A 12,745-nucleotide genomic window follows, 5' to 3' on the forward strand; every position below is an offset into this window, starting at 1 on the left:
GATCTAGTGGCCTGTTACAAACTAGTCAGAGGGGACCAGCAGGCACTGGGGGAGTCCCTGTTCCCCCGAGCACTACCAGGAGTGAGCAGGAATAACGGTCACAAGCTGGCACAGGGTAGATTTAGGCTAGATATCAGGAGGCACTACTTCACAGTCAGGGTGGCTCAGATCTGAAACCAACTTCCAAGAGAAGTGGTGCTGGCTCCTACCCTGGGGGTCTTTAAGAGGAAGCTAGATGTACACCTTGCTGGGGTCGTTTGGCCTCAGTACCCTTTCCTGCCATGGCAGGGGGTCAGACTCGATGATCTGCTCCGGTCCCTTCCGACCCCAGAAACTATGAAATTATGATGAAGCCCACTCTTTCTCCAGCCCTCTAGAATGGAAATGCGTGGCACCAGCCTCTTCCCAGTGCAGGGACTAAGGAGGGCTAGACAGAAAATTCGGGGGGCTGAGCAAAGGCAAGACACAGGCCCCACAGGCTGTGGGCCAGAATGGGGTGCGCTGGGCAGATGGTGGTGGTCCAAGGCAGAGGCAGGGGGCTTAGACAGGTGCAGCTCTGGAAGGGGTGGCTACAAGGGGGCTAAGGTGAATTTTGGGGTGGCAATAGCCCCCCAAACCTCCCAGAACTGGCCCTGAATGGAAGTGTGGTGAAAACCAGAGATGGATCCAGAGGGGATGCAGTGACACAGCTGCACCTCCTTTTTGGGCTGGACCATACCTTGGGACCATACCTATATGTACTCTCCCTTCCCCCCACCCCTCCCACCTGACACAACTGCTCTCCCTGCTGTCCCAGGGCATGGGCAGCTTTGGAGCTGCTCCTCCCCACTCCAGCCAGGCAGCATAGCAGCCAGGCTCTGCTGGGATAGTGGCAGCAGCAATGCATAGTGAGGAGTTCCCTCCCCCTCCTCCTGCAGGGAACAGGCAGGGTAGGGAACCCCCCCCAGCACTTCTGCCCCAGCTGAGCCCAGCCCCTATGTAGCTTGGCTGGAGTGGGTAGGAGAGACTCTGAAGTTTCACCTCCACCCCAAGGACAGCAGAGAACAGTTGCGAACAAGGGAAAGGGGAGAGGAGAGGACATGACTCTGAGCAGGAAGGGGAAGGGAGAGGAGATTCTTACCTATTCTGGGGACTTTAAGAAGTCCCCAGAGTCTTCCACAATGCGGTCTGTCCACACCAGTGGAACAAATCCTGTATCCACCCCGAACGTGTCTATGTGGACATGGAAGATACCATGGAAAATGAGAGCAAGCATCATGAGCTCTTTTGATTCTTGATTCAAGGTGTGAGAAGTGAAAAGTGCTCTCCCTAAATTTTAGGCTCTTAGGGTTTCACACTGAAGCTTTGTGAAAAGCTTCAAGGACATTTCATATTCTGGACCATCTCTAGCCATAAGAAAATTATAAAACTTCTGCTCAAGTTCTCACCTCATCTCTGAATTTACTGTAAGCCTACCAGATCATATGTAGAGCAATCACAGCTTTTAGGGAGAAGAAGGCTCATTCCATACTTAAAAAGCAATAAAGAGAGATAGGAAAAGGTTAAAAATATAGAAGTTTGTTTTATAAAGTTGGCCTTCTCTCAGAGTGGTACCTCTTCTTGTAAGGTGAAGCAGTTTAGTAAGATTAAATATCTGTGCACTAGTGTAAACAGGGTAAACAGTTTTTGAATTGCTAAAATGAGAGAGGATAAAAGCTTTCTTGCTAAATGTATGCCTTAAGTCTTATTCTTCCGTTTTGCTACTTTACAGAACACTTTAATAACAGAGACTATAGTAGACCCTTAATTTTCTGAGAATTCATTACTTTCAAGAAAACTATTCTACAGTATTTTACTAGCGTTTTATGTAGCATCACAGCTAATGATACCTACACTTGTCAAATGACCAATTCATTACACTTGTATTGTTGCCTTATTCTCTAATCTCTTTCTTTATAGCTTGACATTTCCATAACTGGTAGTGGACACTTAGTCATCGGTACAAGTTAAGAAGTGATACTAAAAACTTAGAAAGATGTAATATTTCTAGGCAGGTAGTTTATAAAGTTGTTCCTACCTTCCTCAGTTCTTCCACTTTCAATATAAGGAGTAAGGAAAAGTGGCTGCCCTGGGTCTCCTTTTGATGGTGTAGCATACTTGATCCTTTCAACCATCCCACGGACAGCACTCCTTTGTTTATGGGCACTACCCAGTTCTAAGGTTATGCTCAGGCTCAGCAAAGCCAGCAAAACAGTTGCCTTAGACATTCTGGTATTTAATACCGCTAGAAAAGGAAAAGATACCAAAAGTCTGAAACAAAAAGGAATCATCTGCCACAGTTGCTTTGTTTTCTTAATCATTTATCAAGTTATTCTGTTTTATTGCCATCTTAACATGACAGAAGAATCTTCCAGGCAACAAATTATCCTGGCACCCATTATCTCGTACTTACTTCAGAACAAATCAGTTTTACTCTCCTAAGTTGTTCTTGCTTCCACAACAATATAGTAGAGGCAAAGAAAATTCCTACTATTTAACATCAGGAGGTGGACAGTCTATTCTATTGGTATTAATGAAGGAGAAATAGAATGTTTCTTTAAACAAGTTTTTTAAAACACAAGATGAATAACAGTACATTAAACTTCAGGGGGGCCCAAAGCCAAACAGTTCAAATCCAGATCTTGAACACCTCACACGGTTCAAGGTCACATTCATATTACATTTAAAAATTAATTTTTCATTCAAAAAACAGATCTTAAATGTGTTTGCTATGTTTCAATATGTACTCTCCCTTTCAAAGATAAATAAGCGTATTTTTTTAAAATACAGAAAAGAGTATTTTCATACAAGAAAGAGTACTTAGACTGCAAGCTGTTTTGTACAAATAGAATATTTTTCTTATGCTTATACAATGCCTAGAAAAGTCCAAAATGGGGCCTCCAGATGAATTCAGAGCAATTTTATTTTTAGGCAACACATGTTTTCTCCTAAGCAAAACATGCTAATTTGGTAACACCAAAACACTTTGCAAATTCACACTAGTTTCACCAAATTGTTCACCTTAAACAGCAAACTTGTTTTGACATTTTCTAATGCTAAAAAATATTCTAAGTCTTAACAAAGTGTCTTGTTCCAACCTGTAATATTTTTGCAACTTTTCATAACTGCTAGCAAACCAATCTGGTTACTGAACAAAATAAAAAAAATGGTAATAGACTCCGAGTGAACTTTATTTTTCTTGATACAATAAAAAATGAAAAGTTTTTTAAATTATATTTTATTTTGTATACGATACCTGGTTACTCTAAAAAAAGGGGGGAAAAAAGCCCAAAATGACAGAAACAAAATGGAAAGCTGCTATAGTCATAAGATTGTTGGCACTAGAAGTGGTGCCCTTTTATGAAGTAACCCAGTGGACTGAGAACTCAGCTCAATTCCTTCCTCTGTCCAAGCAGATTCAAGCCAACCTTAAGAACATCTCCTGATGCTCTAGGCATCAGGCTACTGGCTACTCAGGGCAGGAGGAACCCTTACTCCAGTCATGGTGTGACAAGGGCATGCCTGGAGCAGGGTCTCAACTTCGGCCCACCCACCCCAGGGATGGGACCACAGGGGGAAATGATGACGCTTCCCAGCCACAACAGGTGACAAGCACAAAAAATACCCAGGTAAGTGGCAGGGGTCCAGACAGTCCTGGGTTTAGGGGGGTGGAGCATACACCCACAGGAGGAATGCCTTAAATGCCTCTACATTAACGCACATAGTATCGGGAACAAGCAGGAGGAACTTGCCCTTCTGCTAGCTAACACAAACCCGGACATAGTGGGGCTCACTGAAATGTAGTGGGATTCAATCCATGACTGGGCGGTAAACATCAAGGGCTATAGACTATACAGGTGGGACAGAACAGGGAGGAAAGATGGGGGTGTGGCACTCTATGTCAAAGAGCAATACACATCCTCAACAAACAGCACTGGGTCAGAGGAGGGGCAAACTGAAGTGCTCTGGGTCAGAATACAAGCGGCTCGGGGTGAAAGAGACTTAACAGTGGGGGTCTACTACAGGCCACCCAGCCAGGGGGAAGAGCTGGACTGGGAATTCTCAGGTCAGCTCGCAGAGGCAGTTAAGTCAAGGGACACAGTCATCATAAGTGACCTAAACTACCCAGACATCTGCTGGGAGGAGCAGTCAGCTAGGTCTGACCACTCATGTAGGTTCCTAGCTAAGATACAGGACCTTCACCTAATCCAGGAGATGCACAGTCCCACCAGCGGGAATGCCTTGCTGGACCAGGACCTGGCCACAGATGATGACCTGGTGAGGGGGCTGCAGGTTCTTGACCACCTGGGCAATAGTGGAATTCACCATCCAGCGCAAGGTGTCAAAGGCCTGCAGCAAGGCAGCTGCCCTGGACTTCAGGAGGCTGATTTCAATGAATTAAGGAGATTAATTGGTGAGGTACTGAGGTCCTGGATGGGAGTCCAAGATGAGTGGTCGTTCCATAAGGAGATAATCCTCTGAACCCAAAGGGCAACAACCCCAATGCGAGTCAAAGGGAGAAAGAGTGCTCAAAAGCCCCATGGCTCACCAAAGGCATTCAGGATCATCTGAAAGCTAAAAAGGAGGTGTACACCCAATGGAAGGGAGGGATGATCACCAAGGAGGATTATACCTCCATTGCTCGAGACTGCAGGGGGCTGTAAGGTAGGCTAAGATGGAGACAAAACTAGGATTAGTGACCCAGATCAAATATAACAAGAAGTCCTTTTTTAAATACATAGGGAGTAATGTGGGGCCCCTGCAGGACACGCTTGGCAATCTGGTGGTTGCACCAGGTGATAAAGCTGACCTCATTAACAAATGATTGGCCTCCATATTTTTGAGCAGGGACCGGGACATCCCCCCCACCAGAATCCGGGATGAACTCAGGAGAGGCACAGTTAGGCTCTGGTCAGGAAACTTCTGGTGGGACTGGAAGTCTTCAAATCGGCAGGTCCAGGTGATCTCCACCCAAGGGTGCTGAGGGAATTGGCAGAGGACATTGCGGGACCCCTGGCACAGCTCTATGAGCACTTGTGGTGCTCTGGCAAGGTGCCAGAGGATTGGGAAAGGGCCAATGTGGTCCCCATTTTCAAAAAAGGGAGGAAGGGGGACCCAGGAAACTATAGGCCCATTAGTCTTACCTCGGTCCTGGGGAAGCTCTTTGAGAAAATTATCCAGGAGCACTTCTGTGAGGGACCAGCAGGGGAAATTATGCTTAGGGGCAACCAACATGGGTTCATTAGAGGCAGATCCTGTCAGACCAACCTGGTGGCCTTCTTCAACCAAGTCACAAAATCCGTAGACAGAGGTGTCGCGGTGGATGTAGTCTTTCTGGACTTTAGGAAGGCCTTCAACACTGTCTCACACCCTATTCCCATCAAAAATTTAGGCAACTGTGGCATCAATGCCTACACAGTCAAATGGGTTGCAAATTGACTGGGCCATACCCAGAGAGTGGTGGTGGATGGGTCGTTTTCGACCCAGGGGGATGTGGGCAGTGGGGTTCCCCAGAGCTTGGTCCTCGGGCCGGCACTGTTCAACATCTTCATCAGTGGCTTGGACAAGGGGTTAAAAGCACCTTGTTCAAGTAGTTGGATGACACTAAGATGTGGGGAGAAGTGGGCACGTTAGAAAGGAGGGACAGACTACAACTAGACCCGGACAGGTTACAAGGGTGGGTGGATGAGAATAGGATGGGTTTCAATACTGACAAATGCAAGGTGCTGCACCTAGGGAAGAAGAACCAGCAGCAGACCTACAGACCCTTCTCGTCAGCACAGAGGCAGAAAAGGACCTTGGAGTCATTATTGATTCCAAGATGAACATGGGCCGCCAATACGAGGACGCGGTCAGTAGGGCCAGCTGCACCTTGTCTTGCATCTACAGATGCATCACGAGCAGGTCCAAGGAGGTGATCCTCCCCCTTTATGCGACATTGGTCAGCCCGCAGTTGGAGTACTGTATCCAGTTCTGGGTGCTGCACTTCAGGAGGGATGTGGACAGCATCAAGAAGTTCCAAAGGAGGGCCACTCACATGATCGGGGGCATCAGGGCAGACCCTACGAAAAGAGGCTATGGGACCTGAATCTGTTCAGCCTCCACAACAGAAGACTGAGAGGGGATCTGGTGGCCATCTGTAAACTTACCAAGGAGGACCAGCGGGGAACAGGAGAGACCCTGTTCCCCCAAGCACTACCAGGAGTAACTAGGAATAATGGCCACAAGTTGACTGAGAGTTAGTTCAGGCTGGACATCAGGAAGCACTACTTCACAGTCAGGGTGGCTAGGATCTGGAACCAACTTCCAAAGGAAGTGGTGCTTGCTCCTACGCTGGGGGTCTTCAAAAGGAAGCTAGATATTCACCTTGCCGGGGTCGTTTGACACCAGCGTTATTTCCTGCCCATGGCAGGGGGTCAGACTTGATGATCTGCTCAGGTCCCTTGTGACCAACTATGAAACCTGTCTAAGTAGGGCAGTCTCACCTGCCACGACTTTGCTTTTCCCAAAACTGGTGTGTGTGTTTGTGTATATACGTGCACACACACACAGGAGGCTGACCATTTTAATACCCAATGCCAGGGAGCACTATACATGACTCCAACCTTCCCTTTTCATGTCCCATGCCTCGCAGATGGCATCCTTGAGTTGTTTTTTACTCCAGCTCATGACTGAGACAAACTCAGCCCCTTGCTAGGCCTTATTCATTTGTCCTTTCATTCCACTCCATCAGGCCTCATTCATACTGCTCCCCTCTCACTGGGGCCTCTTCCACTTGGCCCTCTCTCACCAGGCCTCTTACATGCTTCTCCTCACTGGGCCACACTCAACGTGCCCAGCTCCCTTGTGAGACTGTGTAGGGCAGGGATTTTTAATTTTTATGAAGCAGGGTGTGCTGTTAAACAACCAGATGAGAAACCAGTGGCATGGGGAGCTCACATGAGGCCGCCACCATCTATACACTTCATCTCACTGCTAGGCACTGTTTCCCTGCACCCAAGTATCCCTGCTTCTCTGCACTGCCGGCTTTGTGTCCAACCGGCTGTCAGCATACCCCCCCACCCTGGAGTTGGTGCAGGTGCATGGTGGTGATGTGAAGAGCTCGCATGTGGCGGCCACCCCCTATCTATACACTCAGCACCACTGCCATGCAGAGGTGGGAAGGGTGCTGACAGACAGCTGCACGCAAAGCTGGCAGTGCAGATAAGCGGGATTACTTCAGCACAGGAAAGCAGCACATGGCACCCAGTGGCAGCACAGAGTGATGGATGGCAGCAGCGGCCCTGCCCCCCATGCCTCTGCTTCCCAGGTACCCCCGCTTCTCTGCACCACTGGCTTCACATCCAGCCAATTGGCAGCAAATCCCGCCCCTGCAGCTGGCCATATGCAAAGCCAGCAGCATGGAGAAGCAGGGGTACTTGGGCATGGGGAAGCAGCACACAGCGCGCAGCAGCAATACGAAGTGATGGAGGACGGTGGCGGCCCTACCCTTCATGCCTAGAACCTGCACCACTGCTTCCCAAGTACCTCTGTTTCTCCACGCCACCCCCGCATACCCCCTGGGGCCTTCCCAAGTATCCCCAGGGGTACGCATACCCCTGGTTGACAACCCTGGCATAGGCTTACCTACTCATACTCCATGGGTGCTCAGGCCTTCTCCCAACCCTTATCTGAATGGTGACCAGCCAATTCACCTCACCCTGTGTGGAGCTCTGACCCAAGCCCCTCTCTGGGTAACTCATCGCTCTCACCCCTCATTAGGACCAGCTACTTGCCCAAAGTTCTTCACTTCTGACCCAAAACTCAGCCTCACCACATCTGCTGCTCACCCTGCAGGCTCCTCCATAGCCTGGAGCAGCCCACTAAGTGGTGAGCTCCCCAGTGGTGTTCCACCACACACAGCTGAACCAGAAATTATTATGGCCAAGTAAACCCCACCCCCCAGGCAGAGATGTAAACCAACAAGAGTCTCAAAGTACCAATAACCATGTAGTACCGGCACTTCAAGCGTCTGTCTCTTGGTTTTATTGAAACGTGCATGTAAAAGCTTCAATATTTACCAAAGCAATTAGGGCTTCAGCCACACTAGAACTAAACCCATGTTAGAAACAGGAGTTTAAAACAGAGAAGCTGCTTCACTTTACATATGTTTCTCTGTAAAAATGAACAACTAATCAACATTAATTATCACCTGTATTTAGTAACTGAACTACTCTGTATCCAAGTTGGAGCATTTCCTTTTCTCATAGTGAGTCTACATTGATTTTCTTTCATTGCAGATCTATAGTGAAAGAAACCATGCCATCACACAGTCCAGCGCGAGGAATAGAATGACTTCAGCATGTTCCTTTCACCTGTCTTTCCCATTTGTCTTGCAGAAAATCTTTGGCAGAAAGAATTATTGCACTGTAGTGCATTTCTAAAAACTGAGCCAAACTTCTAGTTTTCTCATAGGCTAGGGACAGAAGTTACATGTAAACCAGTAAAAGTGATCAGAAACTGGTTTACATCTGTAACAGAACAGAAGTTCAGTGCACATAAACAAATTTCAAAATGGCCAAAACTGGTTTAAGATAAACCTGGCTGAATGTAGTATCAGCCTTAACTGATTTGGGTCAAACTGATTCATGAAACTTCTGCCCCAGATCCCTTGGTTTAAGTTAAATCAATCTCCCAGCATCTCAGCATGCTTGTTAACTCCGGGCTGGGCTGGGATGAGCTATGTGCTCCAGAGAGCGGGCCTGGGCCCGCTTCTCTCCTCCCTAACCAGAGCTCTGGCTGACTGAGTAGGAGGCAGAGACTGTAGGCACAACAGCATCTGCCTGGATTGCCCCTGCTTCCCCTCCTCACTGCTGCTCAAGCAGGGATTCCCCCCATCCCTCCCTTCCCTCTCCCACAGCATGGACCCCAGCCGGCATCTGGTCATGTTCACACCATCTGCATACTAGCTAATGCTGAGAGGTGTCTGTGTCCAATTTCACTGGAATAAAGGCAGCCAGAACAGTGTCTGCTTAGGGCTTTTTGGAGTTAATCAACAGGTCAGCTGGTAATGTCCCTCCATTCTTCCTTAAAAATGCTTTGCAAAAGGTTGTTTAAGAAAAGCTTAAACTAATGAGAAAGACTTTGTTTTTTGAAGGCTGATAAGATTTGTGTTCTGATAAGCTGCTGGCTCCTGGCAGTGGGGACTGGGGACAGAGAGAGGTGTGAAAAATGACCTGATTTGTAATGAATGCTTGCCAGTTTGCTGCAGACAGTATGAAGAAGCAAGCTCAGTATCATCAACAGATGCATGCACTCCACACAAGCAGACTTTCCTCTCACCCCCCACCCCACTTTTGCCTCAGAATGCTAGCCAGATACCAGGGTCTGACAACACTCCTGCTCCTTAAGCAGCAAGTGTGGAGGGAGTGGGGAAACCTGGTGAGGGCTGCTTCCCCCTCCCATTCTGGGCACACCTCAGCTGGAGACTGTGCAGGCCAGGGTGGGGGTTTAAACTCTTCCCTAAACATAGCATCCTGCCAGGGCCTAGCCACCCTTCCTCTCCCCACCCCCAGCTCAGTACTATGGAAGGGAAGGGAGGACTTACTCTAGCACTCCCTGACTTCCAGCCGGAGCCACTGCAGGCATGTGCCTGCATTTCCTGAATCAAAAATAAATGTGTATCCACTTGCAAACTGATTCAAATTCTGCAGGTTAGACTAACATGCCAAAATTGAATCAATTCAGGCTCAGGCTTTTTGAAAGTCTGTCTCTAGCCAAACTGTTTTAAACATGTAACAGAACAGAAGTTCCATGCACATGAACCAGTTTTAAGATAGCTGAAACTGATTTAAGATAAACCTGGTTGAATGTAGTATCAAACTTAACTGATTTAAGTCAAACCAGTTTATGAAACTTCTGTCCCAGACACCTGTCTAGTTCAAGTTAAATCAGAGTTTCCCACCATCCCAGGATGCTTTGCAGCCCTGGGTTGGGCTGTGCTATCTGTTCTAGAGAGCAGGGTTGGACCCACCCCTCTGCTCTCTAGGTAAAGCAGTGAGGGCTGGCTGACAAGGGGGTGGGGATGGGAAACCCAGCTGGGCACCACAGCTAGGTCTTCCTGTGTGCATTGGGGGGAGCCCCTGCAAGGTTATTGCCTGCTTGATCTACAGTGGAGGGGGTGTGGGCATGGGGCAGAGCTTGGGGTGGTGGAGTAGAGAAACACCATGAGAAGGACTTCCCTCCCCAGGCAAAACCTGGCTGGGATCTGGGGCCAGACAAGGGTTTAAACCCTCCTTCCCTGGCTCAGTGTGCTGGCCATGCCCCCTCCTCTCCACTTGAGCCAGGAGTTGAGGGGGGTAAGAGCCTGAGAGGGGCTGCCCCCTTCCCCCAAGCAAACCCCAGCTGGAATCTGGGGCCAGGCAGGGGTTTAAAGCCCACTTCCCCTCTCAGTGTGACCATGCCCCCTGCTCCCCACTCAAGGGTTTGCCTGGTGGGCAGTCCCTCTCAGGCTGTTTCCCTTGCCCCTAGCTTGAGTGGGAAGCAGGGGTGTGGCCACTGCACTGGGCTGGGGAAGAAGCTTTAAACCCCCTGCCTGCCCCAGACTCCAGGTGGGATTTGCCTGTGGGGGGAAGTCCCTACCAGGCTGGCAGGGGGACTGGACAAGGTATATGACCCTTGCATAGTGTGGGTCTGACCCTTCTTCCATTCCTCTACCCCTACCTTCTGCCGGGTTGACCTGGCACCCAGTGGTGGACTGCAGCAGCAGGAAGACTGACCCTTGTGTGGGGAGGATCTAACCAATCTCCCCTTCCACCTATCTCGCATTCAGCTGGGCCTCCTGCCTGCGTGCAGCACTGGGCAACACCAGGTCTCCCTCCCACAGGGATGAATGGGGTTGATGGGGTGTCTGGCTGTGGCAAAGAAAAGAAAAGTCTCCCATAGGAGTCAGTGGAGTTGACCTGGTGTCTGAAATTTCTGCCACCTGCAGTTTTCCTCCCCATTTTCAACTTGGGTCCATACTGCCCCTTCCCAGACTTAAGTCCCACCCCTCACTCCCATGCAAGAAGCCAGAACAGGCAGGCAGCCAGGTAGGGAAGCATGGACAGGCCAACCAATGCCAGGGAGCTTAAGCCTCCAAAAATGCTCCACCCCCACCCGGGCTTAAGTCTCCCTGGCTTTCACTACACACCTGTCCCCACTGCCTTCTCTCACTGCCAGCTCAGCGTGCTAGCCGAATTTTGGGTCCTGGCCATGCCGCCTCTGCTCGAGCAGGGAGTTGGGGGAAGCTTTGGAGCTTCAGCTTCAACCCTTCCCTTTGGCAGTGGCTGGCAGGCTTGGAAGTGTGCTGCAGCAACACCCACCCCCCCACCACCCAGCTTCTGGCCTGAGCCATTACAGGCATGTGGCTGCAATTCCTGAATTAAAAATGTCTGTTTGCTTGCTTCTCAGTTTAATCTCTTCATTTTAGACTAACCTGGAAAGACTGAATCAATTCACCTTGGGCTTTTTGACTCTGTACTTAGCCCTACAGTCAGACTATTTGCAGTAATTAATTTAAGATTATATTGGCTGTTAAGTGCCCATCCTTTATTCTTGAGGCAAAGAACAATGAATACTATATTATTCATCAGAGTTTAACTTTTAGCATACTTCAAACTTCCCTACTGTGTCCATGGATTAATAGATTCTATTGAAAATCTATTTTTCACAAGCCTGTAGTGTCCCTTACAATTGCTTAATGTTAATTTCATCATACAAACTACGGCTGAGAACATTTTTTTTAAAAAGGCTGTAAAAGAATGTCTGCAGAAGTATGTTTACAGTTATAAAATTAATAAACTAAAGCAGAATTATGATGGCAACACAATATACTTAGCATGAATATAATTGATTGCTACACTTATTTCTCATATGTCATTTACTTATAAATGTCATTATACTTTTTTCTACATACACTTTTATGACACTGCTGCAGATTTTTAAGTTTTCTGCAGCAAGATCCAAGGAGCTGAATATTTCTGCTGACTTTAGCATCTTTAGAGAAAGCAGGAAAGTATTAAAGTTACAGCCTGTCTTAAGAACTGACAGACCTGTCTACACTAGGAAAACATGTTTAGCAAATACACTGATTAAATCATGTTTCTGTACCAAGGCTGTCCATTAGGTGGCCCACAGGCCACATAAAGCCCATGAGGGGTTAAATTGGAGCCCCTGGGCTCTCAGCTGGCCACCAGTCTCTGACAGGATCTGGGCTCCATGTCCTTGCAGTTTCCCCTTCCCTGCCCCAGGGACATAGTGGTGCAGTTTGGAGCAGCCTGCAGAACTAGGGGTGCCTGAGAGTTTTCGTAGATCTCATAGACATTAGGGCTGGAAGGGACCTCAGAAGATCATCAAGTCCAGCCCCCTACCCCAGGGGCAGGAAGTCAGCTGGGGTCATAGGATCCCAGCAAGATAAACATCCAAATTGCTCTTGAAGGTGTTCAAAGTAGGTGCTTAAACCACCTCTGATGGCAGGCTGTTCCAGACCCCGGGGGCTCAGGCATTAAAGAAGTTCTTCCTTATGTCCAGCCTGAAACGGTCTTGCAGGAGTTTATAACCGTTTGACCTCGTCATCCGTTTGGGTGCTCTGGTGAACAAACATTCCCCCAGATCCTGGTGAACACCCCTTATAAACTTATAGGTGGCCATCAGATCACCCCGAGCCTGTGCTTTTCCAGGCTAAAGAGTCCCATGGCTCTCAGCCTCT

The 12,745-nt window shown here is 48.4% G+C and overlaps 1 protein-coding gene across 1 annotated transcript in view; it reads right to left on the reverse strand.

Annotated features, from left to right (window-relative positions):
• CPVL (carboxypeptidase, vitellogenic like) overlaps window positions 1-2,715 on the reverse strand; it is an 82,263-nt gene extending 79,548 nt beyond the window's left edge. The window contains 1 exon segment of the mRNA XM_019535384.1: window positions 2,057-2,715. Coding sequence (XP_019390929.1) covers window positions 2,057-2,339 — 283 coding nt within the window. The 5' untranslated portion in view covers window positions 2,340-2,715.
• Between the last annotated feature and the right edge of the window lie 10,030 nt (window positions 2,716-12,745).

The sequence above is a fragment of the Crocodylus porosus genome, unplaced genomic scaffold, assembly GCF_001723895.1.
Source record: "Crocodylus porosus isolate Cpor-Errol unplaced genomic scaffold, CroPor_comp1, whole genome shotgun sequence".
Classification (NCBI taxonomy): Eukaryota; Metazoa; Chordata; order Crocodylia; family Crocodylidae; genus Crocodylus; species Crocodylus porosus.